The following is a 20,025-nucleotide window of genomic DNA, read 5'->3' as shown; positions in this document are numbered from 1 at the left end:
GCGCCGCCCTAATTCCCCCTCCCTCCCTGCGGAGTCCCTTCATCCTGACTTGGCGTTGTTGGTGTTAACGTGAATATTATTTATTGTTTTTTTTTTTTAAGAAAATGTATTAAAAGCGCACAAATCATCTATTATAATGCACTGGATGTTGCAGCACTGTTAGCACTACTGTCTTTGACTAGCAAATTGTTCATTTTCCTTCTTTTTTTAAGTCATGTGACGTGACACGTCACTCCGCTGCTGCGGCTGCCTGGAGACCTGAGCATGAACCTTTCACCTGCTGGACTCACCACTAAAGCTCCAAGCAAGATAAAAATAAAGGTTATTTATGTGTTTGTATTAGGTTATTTGTTAGCATTCGTATCATAATGGTACTAATGATGGTTAAGAGTATTATTATTGTTGTTCATGTTGTTATAGCAATAATAATGGTGATATTTATTATTATTGTTGTTGTTGTTGTTGTTGTTGTTGTTTTTGTTGTTGTTGTTATAGGCCTCCTCATTTTTTGCACTATTTTATGCATTTTACATTCTGGCATGTTCTTTACCTTATATTATTATTTTTACTATAACATTTGTTTATCATTTAGTTTGTGTTTTTCAGTTTTGTTATAGTTATTTTTAGTATTAAGTGGATATTAAGAATGTCTTTGTATAGTTATTGATGTTATAAAATATCTATCTATCTATCTATCTATCTATCTATCTATCTATCTATCTATCTATCTATCTATCTATTTATCTATCTATCTTGTTAGTTAGCTATCTTTTTCATTCTGAAATTAAGACTTTCTACATCCTATGCAAGGATTCCTTGAAATAGTTGTGTTAGTGTTACAAATTATTTCTAGTTTATATTCTTAGTCTTCTTAGTATTATTATTGTTGTTGATGTTGTTGTAGTTGCTTGGTTTCGATGTATTATAATAATATAATAATATTATTATTAATAATAATAATAATGATAATGTTAGTTGTAGTCATAATTCAGGCCTCTTCTTTTTTCTTACTAACTATCTGTTCTTTTAATTTTTATTTTGAAATAGTCTTCTGCACTTGATCCAGTTGCTATCAAAACACTGTTCTAAACTATGTTTAATGATTATTTTGTAACCAGTGTGATCAGATGTATCTTTTGTCTATTTACTTGTCTGAATAAAGAAAAAAAACTTTGACTATACTTCCATGTTTCCTGCTTGCTGTCTTCATAAGCTTCTGCCAACATTTGTCTTTTTCCCCGACCAGCCTTCATGCACGTGTCGCGCTTACAACCTGTCAGTCAACAGAATACAGCACCGCGGACAGCGCGCGCACGTGTCACGATTAATTAGCGCTCTTAAGCTGCGCAGTTCATTTAAACATGCGGCGCTGTGACTTAACAACTTACATCAAAGCTGAATGGCGTTGCCGGTGGCAACGCGTCCGTTGAACCCCTAATTACACACACCAGCTTAGAGAAATCGCTCCTGTCTAAACGTCTCGCTCACGCAAGCCTCGTGTTTGATTATCACACCTGCGGCGGTTATGGATCATTGCTGTTTGAGGTGCAGTTCATATGCTGACCGATAGAGGGCACTGACGGCAAGACGTCTCAAGGCATTAAGTTCTTGGCACTGGATCTTCAGAGCTTAGCAGGATGAGGTTAGAAGTCCTGGAGCAGATTTGCACAGAGAGGAAAAGAAGACAGGCGCATTAAGGGCGAGTATCAGCAGGAGGCGTGACTTTCAGTGCCTTTTGTGGAGAACTTCCTTCTAAGGAAAGGAGTAGTAAACAAGCGCTTCTCCGTCCTGTAGAGAAGAGCACGCCATGGGAGACGCAGCAGCGCTGAACAGACGGGTCTCTCCACTCAAGAACTTCGTGGCAGGTGGAGTTGGTGGAGCTTGTCTTCTGTTCGCCGGACACCCGCTCGACACAATAAAGGTGAAAGTTACTTGTGAGAATGGCTTGTAAGTTACGTGTAACCGTTACAAGTGAATTTATGGCTCTCCAGAACTGGAGAGAGCCAGTTCTGATGGTTCCAGTCCAGTTGGCTTATAAAGCTGGTGATTAGTGGTGATTATGGATTGGTTTTACCTGGAAGTTCCAGGAACAGTCCAGTTGAATCAGTTTAAAACCACCACGAGCCGTTAGTGAGCCATTTCAGTACTTCCTTCAGAAACGGGTGAAGGGGAAGTTCACCGAATTTTCAAAATTTCTGCATAATTAGATTAATTAAATGAGGTGGCGATGTTAACCTGGTGTTGCAGTGTCTACAGCACAATCATTGCCTATTCATCATGAATCGTTTATTTATTTCACAACAGTTGCTCTGAAAACTCATTTTTGAGTTTGCTCAAGGTTTGCTCATAAACCTATGCTGCAGGCACCAATAACCATTTAGGGTCGTAACTTCCTGTGGTGTAGCTTTTAGAGGCATTAAAAGAGAACTCCACCAAGTTTTCAGAATTTCTACATAGGGAAATATTTAAGATGTGAATAGAGTCACTCAGTGTGAAATTGTTCTAGAGAAACTTACTGAGTCAAAATTGTTCACAGTGGTGGTGACAGGAACCAAACATCTGAAATGTGTAATGCCCCTAATAGCTTCCTCACTGAATGTAGTTACACAAAATGATCAGGAATACACTGTCTGATGCCTGGGACACTGTTTTAGGATAGTTTTGTGGTAAAGTCTTTGACCTAAAATGTCTTGTGTATCCATTTATTTTCATCCACTCATGGCAGATAGGCACATGCAGGGTGCTGTGAGGTCTCAAAGAAACCTTCTATTTCAGATTTTCCACAGTGTCACTAGCATCAACATTCCATATAAAAACGTATATGTGTAGGTTCACTGGTGGTGACCCCCATCACCACCACTGTAAAGAAATCTGAACCATTTCACATCAAACCTCTGAATGACTTTGTTTGCACCTTGCTGCAGTTGCCCTTAGATGCTATTATTGATGGAACATTGTTAATGGGTTCTAGGTGCCTTAATCTACTGGAGCCAGTTTGAAATTTCCATAGGGAGGCCCACCAACAGAAATGACTGGAAGACCACTGACTTAAAATACAGTACTGTACGAAAGGCTTAGACAGACACACACACACATTTTCTAAGCCGCTTCTCCCTCAGGGTCGCAGGGGGGTGTGGGTGGGGTGTGGGGGGGTGCTGGAGCCTATCCCAGTGGTCATCGGGCGGAGGCAGGATACACCCTGGACAGGTCACCAGTCCATTGCAGGGCAGTGTTAGGCACCCAAGACACATTTTCAAAATCTATTTATTTGTGTAGTATGTGTTTATTTGCTGAGAAAAGTTGTAATATTTGAATAAACAAAATGTATAGAATATTCATTAATAATGATTATATATATATATATATATATAATCATTATTAATGAATATTCTATACATTTTGTTTATTCAAATATATATATATATATATATATATATATATATATATAGTTTTGTTTATTCAAATATATATATAGTTTAACGATTTTCAAATGGTTAGAGGAAGCCCAGTATTATATACTATATATAGTTTAAATAGACTAAATCTCACCGAACAGACCACAGTGATTCTATGTTGGTCAGTGTTTTACATACTGCACTGCACTCCAGTTAATCAGAGCCTCTTTCTGCTCTTTTTGTGAGAAAACATGCGGCTGGCCAGTGTTTCTGAAGTAGTAATGATGTTTACTGTGTGCTCAACACGTTGTGATGTGACAAAGGTTATCGTGCTGGTGATGAATTTCATCACTTTGACCTTTAAGCAGCTTTTATTAATGTGTTACTTGTATTCAAGTTTGACTCAACACAAGCCAGTTGATCGTTTTCCCTCTTTCTTTCTTTCTTTCTTTCTTTCTTTCTTTCTTTCTTTCTTTCTTTCTTTCTTTCTTCTGCTAAATTTTTTCATTCATTCTGCTTCTCCTCATTCAATCATTCTTTCTTTCTTTTTGATTGTTGCCTCCCTTTTTTGTCTCTTTTTTGGTCTTAATGATTGGCCTGTCTTTTTTCATTCTTAATTGTTTTCACTTTTTTCTTTTAAAATTTCCACGAAAACAAAAGTCCCCGGAAGACAAAAGTCTTGAAATATATTAATAAGCTTGGTTTCACAAGTTGTTTTCATCTCCTGTAAATATCAGCACAGTCTGTTAATGGAGGTTATGATGCATCCATAGAATCACTGGTTTCTGTAGTCTGTGGTTTAAAAATTTGTGTGGTAAAACATTGAGTCTACTAATACAAGTGTTCCACCCTTTCACTTGACCATAAGCTCTAGGGTGAAATCTTAATCCTCCATCAGGGTGTCCCAGGTAACCCTGAGATTAATTGAAAGAATAAACGCCTGCAAAACACTGGCGTTTCATTAAATTTATTAAATTAAGCTTTCACAGTTATTTATGTATCAGCAGTAAGAGGCTCGTGAGCGAGGTACTCTTGGACTGGCTGCAGTGTTAGTTTTCTTGCAGTGCTATAGAGAAAACAATTTCTATCAATCACCATATTCTGTATTTCTCTTGATATTTGTGTGATTTTGTGTTTATAATTGACTATAAGACAGTCATGATCATTTTCCAAACCCGTTTTGTCCGGAACTAAATAGGCTGTTTTTGTTACTTAAGGCTGATACAAGTAAATGACCTCAGTTGTGATTGGCTGCCCTGTGTTGTGCCTCTTTCAAAAAGCATTCCAGGCTGAAACACTCTGAATGATTTCAGCGTGTTGGGCAGGGCTAAACTGCTGTAGGATGGTTAGGCAGAAACATATCCAAGCTTTTGTTTTTGTGACATCACAAAACAGTGAATTCAAATGGGTCCGGTTTTGTAACCTAGAGTCAATACATGGACTAAATAGACTTTGAGATTTTAGCAGTATTTAATTCTACATCAAGCTAAACAAATGAAAGGAAATACAGTTTTCTATGATATGGGCCCTTTAAGCTAATCAACCTCAAAATAAACTCAAGAGAGTCCAGGTAAAATTAGATAAATGTGTTGGTGCTTTAGAGGCAAGTTTTTTATTAACTTGCCTCTTTTCTATTACCATCCCATGCCAGACCGCATTTAGTGTACTGTAGCCTGTGCTTTCTGTTCCAATAACCACTGAAATGCACACAAACAAACTTTATTAGTATTTTTGTGCCTGTTGTAACTTTCTGGCTTTCTGGGACAACACTGTTGCTTTCTTGAACTGAGCACATGCAATCCTCTCCCTGGAGGCTCTCTGCTTATCAGTCTAGCCATATTTACTCTGTGTTTGCGAGATCATGCTTTATCTGTGTTCACATTGACACTTTGTGTAGTCAGTTTGCAGTGTGCTCCAGCAGTTTACAGTTGCCCCTCACTTTTCTCACACAAACATACATTAGAAGCTGCATCTCTATATGTGTTTTAATTCCCTCACAGGTTCGCCTTCAGACGCAGCCCAAAGCCTCCTGCAGCCAGTATGTGTTATACACCGGAACATACGACTGCTTCCGCAAGACAGTGTCCAGAGAGGTCAGACTTCACTGCACTGTGCTCTATGCTCTTTACAGTTAATCAGGGAATTTGTTGACAATGCTGGCTGTGATAGTTGGCTTGGCATTTTTCTTCCTTTCCTTCTGACTTTCTTCATTTATGTCTCTCCGATTTTCTTCGTTTGTTTGTTATTTATTTTTTATTTATTTATGATTCCCTTCCTTTTTCTTTCTTTCTTTCTTTCTTTCTTTCTTTCTTTCTTTCTTTCTTTCTTTCTTTCTTTCTTTCTTTCTTTCCACAACACCTTCTATTACTTCTCATACCCCTTTTTGATCTATTTCTCCTGTATTTCTGCACTCGTTTGTCTCAGGGAGTGCTGGGTCTATATAAAGGAATGGGAGCTCCGATGGCTACAGTTGCTCCGATGATGGCGATCAGCTTCTTCGGTTTTGGGCTTGGGAAGCAGCTGCTGCAGAGTGATCCAGCAGCTCCACACACGTCAGTATTAAAGGGAAGCAGGGGCTTCAGAAGACTGACCCCTCCAAGACCCACTGTGTTAAACTCCTTCAACTCTACAGGACCTGCAAGAGGTCTGGATTTTGAGGCACACCTACCTTGTATCTACCATTATTGGTCATTTTTCCCCTCACCACCATGCATATAATATTTGGTCAGCAGTGGCTCTGTGGTGGTCCCTTTCCATTAGTAAACAGGGTAGAAGGGGCTGATCCTTTATACAGCAACAGATGGACTACAGTCTATAACTAGACAGCTACAAAGTTTACAAATAGGGCAGGCTTTTCAGATAAAATGACCAGTGAGTGTGGATACAGTGTAGGTGTTTCTAATAAACTGGTTATGATAAAAATACTAAGATTAGTAGCTGAATGATATAATAGTTAACCACTTAAAACCCAGGCTTATTACATACTAAGGCTTATTATTCAGTAACTATAGGGACTTCACTGCAAACTGGCTGAGCTTTTATAGAAGTGTGTCAAAAGTTTTGGACCTGCTGTCGGGCCTTGGCCATTTATGGGGTTAACATCTGTAGTTTAAGGTGCTAAAATGTCCTACTAGAGGACTGTCTGTGCCCTTTTTTAAGCAAATGTATTACTTGTAATACTTTGGAATTCATATTCCCTCTGGGAGCTAATGGGTTTACAGTGTCACAGCAATGCAGAACAGTGTTTTCCTTTACTTAGTCAACGCTAACAGCAGGTGGACAGATGCTGTGTCAATGCATATAAACAAATAGCAGGAATATGGACAATTCTAAAAATAACTGTCCATATGGCCCTCCTTTCATATCATTGTGCTCCGCTTTACACGCCCCTTTCTCCACTGCATTCTGCACAGCTCTCACGCTTCCCCTCTGTCTCTCTCTCTCTATCAGGCACTCTCAGATCTACCTGGCTGGGATGTTAGCGGGGGTCTTCACGACTGTGATTGTAGCTCCAGCAGAGAGAATCAAGTGTCTTCTTCAGGCAAGGAAACACTAGAGAGGGACAAATCAATTCTGCTGGCCACTTCTAAATGCTGATGTTCTCTATCAGGTTTAGATTTAGATTTTGAGGCATTCAGGGTGTCCAAGAGGTTAGTTAATTAGGAGGTCCTGGACACCCCAGGACCCATAGAATATAAAATGTGCCACAACTGTTACACAGGCTGCAATTTATGTTTATTTTCCTTCAGTATGGTTAATTTAACTAGTAAGCAGTAATTGTGCATTATAATGCGAGTCATCTGTAGATGTGTTTACTTATTTTCACTTAGAAACATATGTAAGTTGACGAGAGGTGCACAAACTTTTCCAGATGACTGTACCAGATGTGACTAGTGATTTAAACAGTAGTGGAATACAGATGCTTACAACAATACACCACACTGTTTATGCATTTTTACATTTGAAAATAGCCAGATTGTCTGTTTTACAGATAGAGTTGATTGTAAGTTTTCAAAATTGATGCTCCTTCAGATCAGTGCATGTTTACACCCCTAACATTACTGATAGTGTTAATGATAGTGATTTTTTTCAGCATACATCCTCGTGTGTTTCTCTTTTTGCGTGTACTCACTTCTCTCTCTCTGTGTTACTGATGTAGGTGCAGTCCACCACCGGCCAATTAAAGTATGCCGGGCCTGTAAACTGCGCAGTGAGGCTGTACAGGGAACAGGGGATTCGTAGTGTTTATAAAGGGACTGTCCTCACTCTTATCAGAGGTGTGTGTGTTCAGACATCATAGAAAAGGCAGACTGGGGGCAGTCGTGGGCTGGAGGTTAGGGATCTGGCCCTGTGACCGGAAGCTTGCCGGTTCGATCTCCAGGGCCGACAGTCCATGACTGAGGTGTCCTTGAGCAAGACACCTAACCCCCAACTGCTCCCCGGGTGCCATGGATAGGGCTGCCCACTGCTCCGGGCAAGTGTGCTCACTGCCCCCCAGTGTGTGTGTTCACTAGTGTGCATGTGGTGTTTCACTTCACAGATGGGTTAAATGCGGAGGTGGAATTTCCCCAGTTGTGGGATCAAAAAAGTATCACTTAACTTAACTTAAAAACAGGGCTAACATGCAGGACCAAGGTTTGGATTAAAAGATTTTTTTTTACATTCAGATGTTCACATATATACATAATATGTACATAATATATAAAAATGAGTGTCTTGTGATCTATTCCGTACTCTGTGTCCTTTGATAGTGAGCATGCACAGAACAGTTTAAAGTTCTACATCAGCCTGATTTCTCAATCTTTATTGCATCACTGTAATACATTGTACCAGAACACTATCGACTGATTTGTGTTGCAGTCTGAATGTGGTGATAAAGCACATTTGGCTTTATTCTCTTATCTCTGTAGATGTGCCTTCCAGCGGTCTGTACTTTTTAACCTATGAGTACCTGAAAAGTGTCCTGACTCCTGAGGGTCAAAGGTGAGAGTCAGCTCGTCTTTAACTCATTGTGAAATAAACGCACACTTTATCACCGCTGAGTATTCTTTTCTTTTGGCTCTCCCCCATACCCTCACCCACACCTGCCCACACATACAGCGTTCACGAACTCAGTACGCCAAGAATTCTCTTGGCTGGTGGCACTGCTGGTATTTTGAACTGGGTGATTGCTCTTCCTCCTGATGTTCTCAAGTCCAACTTTCAAACAGGTAAATTCAAAACATTATTACTTTACTACAGCAGAGGATTCCAGTTCCAATCCAGTCCTTATTTTGCTCTATTCCACCTTTACCAGCATGGACATGCATGCCCAGACCTGCTCTACAGGCAAGTTTAAAAGGGGAATTTTGCTGATTTGTATTTATTTTTTTATTTCTGCCTGGTTAAACTGCTGAGATGTAAACAAAGTCATAATAATTTCTGTTCAGTGGTGGTGATAGGAACCAGGCGCACAACAACTCAAATATAGCCATTTTATTTACTACCCAAAACAACCAGTGAACCTTGTCTTTTGAGTTTGTATATGTAATGGTGATAATAATAAAACACTGGCAGATCAGGAAAAATAAGTTCTATTGGGTACTATTTTGCTTTATAATGCCCTGCATGTACCTCACCAGTATGAAAAAATGACATATTAGGACAAAACGTTATCTCAAAATATCAGGCAATAGAGCTTGTTAGCCAGCAGTGAGAACAAGTCTGATGTGATAAGTCACTCCGATTGACTTTGTTTACATCTTAACATTTTAATAATGCAAATATTTTTTAAAAATGGGTGGAGTTCCCCTTTAATGAGTTAAAGGGGATGAAGTTTCTGAATGTAGCTTTGTATCTCTACATACACTTGTCTAAGGTTTTCTGAGATTATTAATGGACAATATAAATTAAACTGATTGCTAATATTCAATAATTCATCTGGCTCGGGTCTGTTTTGAGGTGGCTCGGGTGTGTTTTGAGGTGGAAAAGAACACTGGCTAGGAAACTCCAAAGGAGTACTTTAATGCTGCGGAGAAAAATAACTGATGCATTTTATGTAGCCATTTTCAGTGATGTTTGATTTTCATTCTCATCAATGCCTTTGTAACTCACTTTACACGTGGCTGTTAATGATACTAGTACATCATGTACTGTTCCATAATGCAATAGTGATTGTCCAACACTGCCCACTAGTGGTAAAACTATACTATTACATACACAAGCACCAGCAACAAATTGAAGTCCCTTGATGAAATGAAATCAACCTCAGTAACAACAGGAACATCTGTATTTCTCCTGCAGCTGCTGATGGACACTACAAAGGCTTAGTGGATGTTTTAAGAACACTGATACGGGAAGAAGGAGCCAAGGCTCTTTACAAAGGCTTAAGTGCAGTCATGCTACGGGCCTTTCCTGCTAATGCGGTAGGACATTCATCTCACCACACAGACAATTCATCTATGCCAACAGTTCCTAATATGTTCATGTAATATTAATTAAGTCAATTAGTATTAATAGAATTATTCTGTAGTAATTGATTATTTTGTAGCTTTAGGCTTCAAAGTCATTTGTTATAATTAGTTCTTCACGTTCCACTTTTTAACTAAATAGGTATGCTAACTGCCACAGTTAACCAAGCTCATTTTTTTCTCCTGTAAAATGGTGAAGTGATCTCAGAAAAATAATACTTTGTTGAGTTTTTTTTTTTTTTGCTTGTGGGCTCGTCCTCATGTTTTCCTTCTGTTTTCAGGCTTGTTTTCTAGGTTTTGAATTAGCTCTAAAGTCCTTGAACTGGCTGGCTCCAAACTGGTGACCACCATGCTTGTGGTGACTCCGCTGCTGATCACGTTTGGCACAGGAGGGAGTTTTATATGATCCAAAGATGGCTTTTTAAGTGACCTCTCCACTCAGATCCAGCATCGGTGGCTCTCCACAACCCTTTTAAACCCTCATTTTGTTACAAAAAGCCTAATTTCTATAGAGTGTGTGGCTAATTTCACCCAAAAAATGAATAACCATCAAGCAACTTTAGCAATATTGCTAGCAGCTGGAACTGCTAGCTTAATATTCATTATTTTGAGTGTAAAGTTTTTTTATGATAAGAGCAACGTATCATGTCTTCGAGTTATTTGACATGCTTACCCTTTTTATGGAATCATACACACATTGTAACTAATTGTGCAGTTGGCCACATCTGTAATAACATTTAAAAATGTATGTAATTCATTTATAATTATTTTGAGTGAAATAATCTTCTATGACATGAGAAATAGACTATATCTTCTGGTTATTTGATAAATAATTTCTTTAGAATATTTATTTTAATTGAAGACAAATTACTCACCAGGATAAATACCATAACACAAACATGTGCTCTGACCTCAGTGCCACTAAAAATCTACAAAAAAATGATGTTTGCAGTTTGTGTTCATAAGTTGACCTTCATACACTTGTGGAAAATAATTGTAAATAAATATGTTGTGTTATTGTTATCTTTCTAATGTGTGTGTGAGAGTACATTATTAGTAACTATGTTCAATTTAAAGTATAGGAATTATAAATTATTTTATAATGTTTATCTTTTTTAATAAATACATTGATGATTTTTTTTAAATCTTAAATTTATGTTGATGTGAAGTTTTCTTGCTTCTCTTTCATTAGTACAGCTAGAATACGCGTTAAAAGTAAGATAACATCCTAAGAGGGGGAATGTTGGTGAATGTCCTTTGGCTAAAAAAATGACCTAGAATAAATACCATAACGGAAATCAATACTCTGACAGCGGTGTCACTACAAATCTTGGTTTTTGTGGAGTTAACAGTTTAGTTGTTCACAATTTGACCTTCATACGGGCTTAGACAGCCTTGCCTTGTGTCCATTTTCTAGCCAAAGAAAAAATCACGAACGAACTACATTTCCCATAATGCACCGGTTCAGTGTATTTCTTCCTGTGTCAGCCCGTTTCTTTGCCTGACCCATCAGCTGACGGGGCAGAGAAGGTGAGAGCGTTTTTATCTGAATTTAAAGTCACATTTCAAGGACTTCTGTATGTACAGCTACCCTTAAGTACGGTACCAAGGTGAAACTATGTGAAAATAGTTTGGGTAACCCATATTTAGCCTACAAACCATGTGCCATGTGCTGTGTTTGGCTGGCATGTCCACTGTTTCAAGACCCAGAAACTTTTCCCGAGGTTTCCTGGCTCGTCTTTACTCACCAGCTATAGTTACATTAAACATTAAGCAGCGTTAATTTGAGTCTTCCTTCATACTGAACCTCACCTGGGCCTGTTTATGAGTCTAAAACTAAAACTGCCTGGTTTGCTCAGTTTCATTCATTGCTGTAACTCCGGTTTGAACGTGTGGCTGCTTTCAAAATTGTTATTTGCTAGGAACGCTTCACAAATGTGAAAAAAATATGAAATCTAGGCTGTGATGGTGAAAAAAGAACCCAGTTTCGTGCGGATTTTGCTTGTGTTTGAGAGAATGCAGAAACAACTTCGCGCATTTCACAGTTCTTGTCCTCGCAAAAGTTTCTAATACTTAAAGTCACATCAAGGGCCATTTAGGCACGTAAATGGCCCTCATCTTACATTTTATTTGTCCTCTGAGGTCTACCTATGTTGTTTGTGTCGTTTTGAGTACTAAAATCTCTGCTATTTAATTTACATGACTATTTCCTAACCTCACTTTTCCACTTTTCCCCTAAGAATTAAACTGGCTGATCAGCCATAATGTTAAAAACTTCTTATATTTACACTTATTGTCCATTTTATCAGCTGCGCTTACCATAAAGGTGCTCTTTGTAGTTCTACAGTTACAGACTGTAGTCCATCTTTTCTCTGCATACTTTGTTAGGCCCCTGTCACCTTGTTCTTCAGTGCTCCCCACAGAGCAGGTACTATTTGGGTGGTGAATCATTCACAGCACTGCAGTAGCACTGACATGGTGGTGGCGGCGTGTTGGTGTGTGTTGTGTTGGTACATGTTGATCAGACACAGCAGTGCTGCTGCAGGTTTTAAACACCTCATTGTCTCTGCTGGACCACTGATTTGATTCGATTCGATTGAATTCAGCTTTGCCATTATACGTATAAGGGGGAACAGTATAGCGAAATATGTTTGGACTACTTCTTTGATTCATAAACATTAAGACAGGGACATGGGTGCACATGTACTGTTGAATGACACAATATGTATATATATATATATATATATATATATATATATATATATATATACACAAAATAAGTATAAAAAAGGCATATGAAGGAGTAGAGGATGACACGCGCAAACTGTGCAGCAACAGATGAGCTATTATCTCTGACTTTTCATCAGGCTAACAAGGTAGGAGTGTCTAATAGAGTGGATCATGAGAGGACACAGTGTTTAAAAACTGAAAAGCATGTGAAAACCAGTAGAGGCCTGGAAATTCCTGAATGGGGCTGGCATTTCTAGTGTTAGTCAGACACAGTTGAACTGTAATGAATTTCATTATGTTTATTTTAAATGTCATTTTAACTAATTTTCTGTCATTTACATGTAGTCTGAATGAGTGCTGTGGTGCACTTGTAATGCCCCTGGAGGTGAAATGGCCATTTCCACAGTGCCCCCGCCTGGGCTGGAGGATATCCAGCTCGCTGGTGATGGGCATGGTGGGCTCGTACAGCTACCTATGGACCAGTAAGTTAAACTTCTTCCTCTTTAATGGGGTCTCTTTAATATTATGAGAACTTCTTCACATGACCTTCCACTCTGTAGAGTACGTGAACTCGTTAACAGTTCACAACCACAACGTTTTGTTGGACTTGGTTGATGAACGGCCTCAGGACACGCCCCTTATCACTGTATCCAATCACCAGTCCTGCATGGATGACCCGCACATCTGGGGTAGGTAGAGTCTTATTGAGAGTCTCAGTTAAAGTATATTTCGTGGCTGTCATATCAAAACCTTAACACTTTTTTGTAATACTTTTATGACTACACCAGCTGCTCTTTACATTGTCTAAACATTTCATTAAAAAATGGACCAATAGATATGGTCCTCAATCATTTGGATTAACCATATCTAATCAGATTAATGGGGCAGCACGGTGGCGTGGTGGGTAGCGCTGTCGCCTCTCTGTGTGGAGTTTGCATGTTCTCCCCGTGTCTGCGTGGGTTTCCTCTCACAGTCCAAAGACATGCAGTCAGGCCAATTGGACATGCTAAATCGCCCCTAGGTGTGAGTGTGAGTGACTGTGTCTGTCTGTCTGTCTGACTGGCGACCTGTCCAGAGTGTATCCTGCCTTCCACCCGAAGAATGCTGGGATAGGCTCCAGCACCCCCTGCGACCCTGACAGAGAAGCAGCTCAGAAAATGGATGGATGGATGGATAATCAGATTAACTTATATTAAAGACAGGAATGTTGCTTTCTTCCTCGTAGAGGAGAGCTGTGAGGTTTTGATAGGACAGTGGCTATAGGCCTCATGATTTTATGCTGGTGCCTCTTAATAATCACATTTACTCAGATTCTCTGATTGTTACTTCATTGTTTTTAAGAGATACTTTTTATATATTGAGTGCAAATGCACCTAAAGGTATTTTTTTTACCCAAATGTAACAGATCAGACTTTAATCCACATAATAGGCCAAATGAACTGTGTTTTACAGCTGTATATACAGAACAGTCAAATATTACTTTCTTCAGGGGTGTTGAAACTTCGGCAGCTATGGAACTGGAAAAGAATGAGGTGGTGAGTATAGAGTTAAACTCGCAGTAAACTGCAGATTTGATGCTCCATTTATTAAATGTTTATATTAAGAATTTTTTTTATAGCTACTGTACTTAAAAAATATATTTACAATAAATAATTTAATAGGTTCTTATTGTGTGTATTAATGTTTATTGCACATCATTTTGGACCATGTTCACAATGAAAGGACCAGCTGGTATTTTTGAACATATATTGACAATATATTTGTATCTTATTTTGCTAGAAGGCTTATCAGTTAAGCCTTATTATTATTATTTTTTCTCTGCAGGACTCCTGCAGCCTCAGACATTTGCTTCACAAGGGAAATCCACTCACGGTTTTTCAGTAGAGGAAAATGTGTGCCTGTAGTTCGGGGTACGCTCTCTTGTTCTGCCTACAGCTTTAGCTTCGCAGGTCTAGGGCATATTTAAATTGTATTCAAATAGCATGAAGAAGTTAAAAGTTCATTATATAAAAGTCAGTGACTGACATATATCACATTGTCTGTTTCACATTCATAAAACACTATACAAGTAGGACAAACAAACTGTCAAACTATATTATCATTTTCAAGTGCCTTTAATTAAGTATTTCATCCAAAATTTATAATATTTAATGTTGCATATACTGAGAGCAAAATCTGTCCAAGCACACTAAACAAAACAGGTGACCATTAAATATGTCTATGACTGTGGAACTGAAAATGTCACTTGAAAAGTGAGTTGATCCTTAAAAACTTTATGACCAGCATAATTCCAGCTTGTGCAGCTAGAAAGTGCTTAAGCAGCTAATGAATCAGTCTGAACCGTTTAATTCTAGAAACTGAAAGTATAGATTGAGTGTAATACTATTTTACATGATCATAGACCATCACATGAAATACATAAATTTGTTGTTGTTGTTGTTCTTCTTCTTCTTCTTATTGTTATTGTTATTATTGTTTTAGGTGATGGAGTGTATCAGAGAGGAATGGACTTCCTCGTGGAGAGACTCAATCAGGGGGACTGGGTACACATATTTCCAGAAGGTGAGCAGAGGGGAAAAAGCACGTTTGCTGTTCACATCAAATGTTGTTTCACAGTCTGATACATTTCCTCTTTTTCAGGAAAAGTGAACATGACAGAAGAGTTCATCAGGTTAAAATGGGGTAAGGCCTTACAGTGTGTGTGTGTGTGTGTGTGTGTGTATATATATATATATATATATATATATATATATATATATATATATATATATATATATATATACACACACACACACACACATATATATATATATATATATATATATATATATATATATATATATATATATATATATACACACACACACACATATATATATATATATATATATATATATATATATACACACACACAGATTTCATACGACTAGAATATGATTTTCATGTTTTTGCTGTCTGGCAGGAGTTGGCCGGTTGATTGCAGAATGCTCCCTTCACCCAATAATTTTACCTCTGTGGCATGTGGGTAAGTACTGATAAGCTAGCTCTGGATAATAATAATAATAATAATAATAATAATAATAATAATGATGATGTAAATGAGCAATGCATCTGTTTGGTATGAAAAAGAAAAATCAAGACCGTGTTATAAGACAAACAAAAGAGATTTTATCAATTCCAAGCGATAAGCTTCTACAGTCAGTACTGTTGATTGACACCTTTAAATCAGTAGACATCAATTTATAGGCATCCTTTTGTAGTTGGTGACAAACCCATTTAAGAAATGCCAGGTCTACCTAGTTTGGAAAAAATAAATGCTATTTAAAATTTTGTAGCTATTGAATCCTGTGGTGAACAGATATCTTTTGCCTTATGCACATTTTCCCTTGAATTCCCTTGAGTTCTCTGAATTTTGATGTTGATGAGTCTAACAGTTGCCAGTCTTATGAAGCATGGTGCATTTTTACGCTGTTTTACCCATTGTTACTATATCATATTTCACTACAGGACATGTGCTTTTCTGTCATATACATATTTGTATTAGTGATACTCATAATGATGAATTTTTTCCTCAGGTTTGAATGATGTACTTCCAAATAAACCACCCTACATCCCTCGGGCAGGAAAGGTAATCACAGACCTCTGTAGGTCTGATATAAAGTTCACCAAAAATAACAACACCCAAAGAAAGATGTAGTGTTTTGAATGTGACTTGTCTTTTTTTGCAGAGAATAACTGTCTTGGTTGGAAAGCCCTTCACAGTTAAGCACTTGGTTGAAGCCCTGAGAGCAGAAAACAGAAGTCCGGTAAGGCTTGTGTGTCCATGATGCATGTATTTGATGTTTCGATTTTCTGCCGTTTGCTGACAAGATGCATCAAGCCCAATGCACCAAATAAAGGATATTCAATGTAATGAGTAACAGGAGGAACAACCAAACAAATTAAAAATACATTAATGAGAGAATGACATATGGGCTAACATCAAATCAGCTTGTTACTATTCCGTTTTATCTTAAGTCAAGTGGTCTTTCTAGTCATTCTTTAATATAACTTGTATACATTGGAATGAAACGTCAGGTCTTACAGCGCATTACACAGGACTACATGGAGTAAAGATACACAACCATGTGAAGAGAGTGCAGAATATACAGTAAATGCACCTGAAAATAAATTTACAGAACATAAATACAGATGTTAAATATAGGCAGGACAGCTAAACTCATATATATATATATATATATATATATATATATATATATATATATATATATATATATATATATATATATATATATATAAAAGCTTGGCTTGGCGCATTGACAAATGTGAGTGCAAACACTGCAGCATTAAGATAACTGAAGAATCTAAAGTGCAACTATATTGTGATGGTAAAAGGGTGTGTGATTAGTCTTTGGCTGATGATGGAAAGCCTCTAGATGAGTACAGTTGGATGTTGGAAGTAGACTTTTTATATATATATATATATATATTTGATTTTAACCTCTATAATATTTCTTTAGTACTGTCTTATAATTATCTATATATGTGTGTGGTGTTGCATAGGAAACAAGTAATTATCCACATTTATTGTAAGACTTTTTCATAAAGTATGCATTGTTCTCAGAAAAATATATTGTGATGTAATAAATTGTGATAACAGTAGCTTACTATTGTATAGGCCATCCTTATTCTGAATGCAAGTCTTGTTTACAGAAGGTGATATTTCAGCACTGCTGTTCTTAAAGTTGAACTATGCTTCTGTTCTTAACGCCAGATGGAAATGAGGAAAGCAGTGACAGATTTCATTCAGGGTGAGTTTCGCAGTTTGAAATCCCAGGCAGAAGCTCTTCATCAGAGGATGCAGGCAGGGCGGTGATCTACACATCAGGAGCCTTTTGCCTCAGGGGAAATGCTGGATGTGATCTGAAAGACAAAATACATAAACCTGCTTCAGCAGGCAGCCAGTGGGCCAGAGTGTGTTACGGCGCTTCCAGTCAAAGAAGTGTGGAGTGGATTCATTGACATTAATGGATCACTCCTGGTCCCTTCTGATCGATGCTTCATCCGTCCAGGATCTGTGTTAGTGACAAACAAGTTGGAAATTCCTCTGTTTTTGTCATGATGGGAATCATTTTCTAGATTTTGTGGTGGCCTGAGAGAAATTTCTAGTGCATAAACCGTTCCTTAGATTAATTTTAGATCTTTTAAATGCTAATCTCCCAATATTGAAATGTAATTATTGCACGAAGATGCATCTGCAGCTTGTCTGCAATCTGAACTGTTAATTTTTGAATTGCTGTGTTGCAACAATTTTTTCTGATATGAATATCTTAAAGGGTCCATATAATGGAAAACTGTTTTTTTCCTTTTTAAAATAAATATATAAAGTTTCAAAACATACCATTCACTCCTCAGTCCGTACAGTCCATTTTGAACGGTCTCTTTTGAAATTGCTGTTTTTGTGATGTCACAGAATCCAAGACACCTATAGCTTCCTGTTCAGCCTATGACATTTTTTCCCACCCTTTCGTGTTGCCATTGTAAGGAGTACTTCAACCCTGACTGCTTTTTAAATGAGGCACATAACTTATAACTTACATATGTCGGTACCAAAAACAGCCTGTTTAATTCTAAAAGATAAAGATGCTGTAAAATTGAATTATGACTGTTTTTGGTACAAAAAACCTATACAGACCTTTTACATGGACCAGATGGGTAAATATTAAATGCAAGAAAATATAGGATATGGGCCCTTTAAGAGTGGCAGCATTTTTTTAAAGAATATAAATCATGACTATGTAAATGATTTTGAGAGAGATATAAAATGTATTTAGAAGTAGCTTTGCACACTTATTTCACTTTAAATAAAAATGCTATACTTGATTTTAGCATTGACATGATTTTAGAGAAAGCGAAACGGTTTACTCAAATTATATTTTCATAAATTTTTCATATCTGTTCAGAATTTCATTGAACGTGAGATCTATTCCAGTTGGACTTTATAGCTTTTGGTATTTGGAAGGGTTTTAAAAATGGATTTAGCTGTAGTGTTTATTGGCAGCTGAATGTGAATGATTTTTTTCTCCCTTCTGCTGTCTTCTGTGATCATATCTTAATTATGTGGTTATGTGTTATTACTTCCTCTGTCTCGGATGCCTTGTCTGCTTTTCTGTATTTTCATACCTTTTCGTTGACCATCTAGTACAGTCATGTTTCTGTATCAACCTGTGAAAAACTGCCTTACTGAACCTCACTGAACCACACTGAACCACCACACGTCTCCCTGTATGCCAGTAAAAACAAAGAAGGGCAAAACTGTTTCATGCTGTAATGTTTTTTTAGGACGCTGCAAGTGTTCTTGTCTTGTGGAATGCCAATTATAGCAAATCCAGCATTGTTCAAAATGTAAATGCATTCAATGTTCTATGCAACAGCTTTCTGTCCACACCTTTTATGGAATTAAAAAAAGATGATATGATCAAAAGATCCACATGTTAAGAGACCAGAGTTATTAGAATTCAAGAATTTGTGGCCAAATGTAGGTTTGGATTAATCATGTGGCCTCTATCATGGTAACATCCCAAATGGCATAAATGCAGCCTACATGGGACACTTTAGAGGAAGGACACTTCAAACTAGCATCACTCCAAATCAGTGTTGGAAGAACAAAACACCTCAGCAGACCTTTAGACACAAGATAAGAGAACGCTGCAAGGACCAACCAGTGGACACTTTGCTTAATTTGGCAAAAAGGGCTCAAATTGAATAAAAGCTCCTTTTCCTGATCTGGTATGATGTGCTACTTGCTAGCCATGCAAGCCAATATTTCATTCAACTATTTGAACACAGCCAAACTCTAGCAAAAAAATGTGTTTTTTTTTTTTTTGTTTTTTTTCCGACACCACTCAAACACTATATCATTTAATTGTGCTAGACTACTAGACGACTGGAGTTACATTAGCCAATCTTCTTATGAGAATGTACTTGCCCTGAGTGTAAGAATGACTTCAAAGGGAAATCTGTTGAGTTTTTATTGTTCACCATACCTAATCAGTCAGAATTGTTCACAGTGTGCTGACAGGAACCAAACATCTGAAGTGCCTTTATTGCCTTGAAAACTACAGAAGCAGGTTTGTGATATGATTTTAAATGAATTCATGGTGGAGTGTTTTTTTTTCTTTTCAGATTTTACCATCATTAACATTATGTATAAAGACTCAGTACGTGTAGGTTCACTGTTCATTCTGGATAGCAAATAAAATGGATACATTTGCAAGGAAGAGGGTGGGGCAGCTGCTATGGTGTGTGTTTAATAAAGTGAACATGTTGATTATGGGTAACTGCTCTACAGCATTTATTCATTTGGGTTTTCCTCTCAGAACTCTTATTATGAAGTTGGGGCTGTGTTCTGTTAGGTTAGGAAGTACTGGTAGAGTACTAGGCTACATCCA

At 37.6% G+C, this 20,025-nt stretch overlaps 2 protein-coding genes across 5 annotated transcripts; both read left to right on the top strand.

The window, feature by feature from the left end:
- The first annotated feature begins 1,591 nt into the window (after positions 1-1,591).
- On the top strand, positions 1,592-10,876 carry si:dkey-150i13.2 (mitochondrial carnitine/acylcarnitine carrier protein). 3 transcript variants are annotated; one of them, XM_017698287.2, is made up of 10 exons: positions 1,592-1,699; positions 1,795-1,921; positions 5,396-5,488; positions 5,820-5,947; positions 6,846-6,936; positions 7,555-7,672; positions 8,306-8,378; positions 8,496-8,605; positions 9,678-9,799; positions 10,126-10,876. In XM_017698287.2, exons 2-10 carry the CDS (start codon positions 1,808-1,810, stop codon positions 10,186-10,188), a joined length of 912 nt encoding a protein of 303 aa, XP_017553776.1. In that variant the 5' UTR covers positions 1,592-1,699; positions 1,795-1,807; the 3' UTR covers positions 10,189-10,876. The 3 variants fall into 3 exon arrangements, 2 of the variants coding, with proteins under 2 accessions (XP_017553776.1, XP_017553775.1); XR_005130745.1 differs by adding an exon at positions 8,692-8,723 and having other exon boundaries at positions 1,602-1,921; XM_017698286.2 differs by having other exon boundaries at positions 1,607-1,921.
- Positions 10,877-11,255: 379 nt separating this feature from the next.
- Positions 11,256-19,914, top strand: taz (tafazzin). 2 transcript variants are annotated; one of them, XM_017698284.2, is made up of 11 exons: positions 11,256-11,374; positions 12,920-13,056; positions 13,135-13,263; positions 14,064-14,109; positions 14,399-14,484; positions 15,056-15,136; positions 15,215-15,256; positions 15,537-15,599; positions 16,150-16,202; positions 16,303-16,380; positions 17,349-19,914. In XM_017698284.2, the coding sequence occupies exons 2-11, from the start codon at positions 12,948-12,950 to the stop codon at positions 17,448-17,450; spliced, it is 789 nt and encodes a 262-aa protein (XP_017553773.1). In that variant the 5' UTR covers positions 11,256-11,374; positions 12,920-12,947; the 3' UTR covers positions 17,451-19,914. The 2 variants fall into 2 exon arrangements, with proteins under 2 accessions (XP_017553773.1, XP_017553774.1); XM_017698285.2 differs by lacking the exon at positions 11,256-11,374 and having other exon boundaries at positions 12,929-13,056; positions 14,027-14,109.
- The last annotated feature ends 111 nt before the right edge of the window (positions 19,915-20,025 follow it).

Source organism: Pygocentrus nattereri, chromosome 9, assembly GCF_015220715.1.
Source record: "Pygocentrus nattereri isolate fPygNat1 chromosome 9, fPygNat1.pri, whole genome shotgun sequence".
NCBI lineage: Eukaryota > Metazoa > Chordata > Actinopteri > Characiformes > Serrasalmidae > Pygocentrus > Pygocentrus nattereri.
The sequence above is the reverse complement of the archived record's forward strand: the minus strand, read 5'-3'. Positions and strand labels throughout refer to the sequence as shown.

Bases quoted from the DNA above. Each gene is read 5' to 3' on its own strand.
- si:dkey-150i13.2 (XM_017698287.2), top strand. From the start codon at position 1,808: ATGGGAGACGCAGCAGCGCTGAACAGACGGGTCTCTCCACTCAAGAAC. The intron at 7,673-8,305 runs GTGTGTGTGTTC...TTATCTCTGTAG, and splicing joins TGTCCTCACTCTTATCAGAG to ATGTGCCTTCCAGCGGTCTG. The intron at 8,606-9,677 runs GTAAATTCAAAA...TTTCTCCTGCAG, and splicing joins CAAGTCCAACTTTCAAACAG to CTGCTGATGGACACTACAAA.
- taz (XM_017698284.2), top strand. From the start codon at position 12,948: ATGCCCCTGGAGGTGAAATGGCCATTTCCACAGTGCCCCCGCCTGGGC. The intron at 14,485-15,055 runs GTACGCTCTCTT...TTATTGTTTTAG, and splicing joins ATGTGTGCCTGTAGTTCGGG to GTGATGGAGTGTATCAGAGA. The intron at 15,257-15,536 runs GTAAGGCCTTAC...GCTGTCTGGCAG, and splicing joins GTTCATCAGGTTAAAATGGG to GAGTTGGCCGGTTGATTGCA.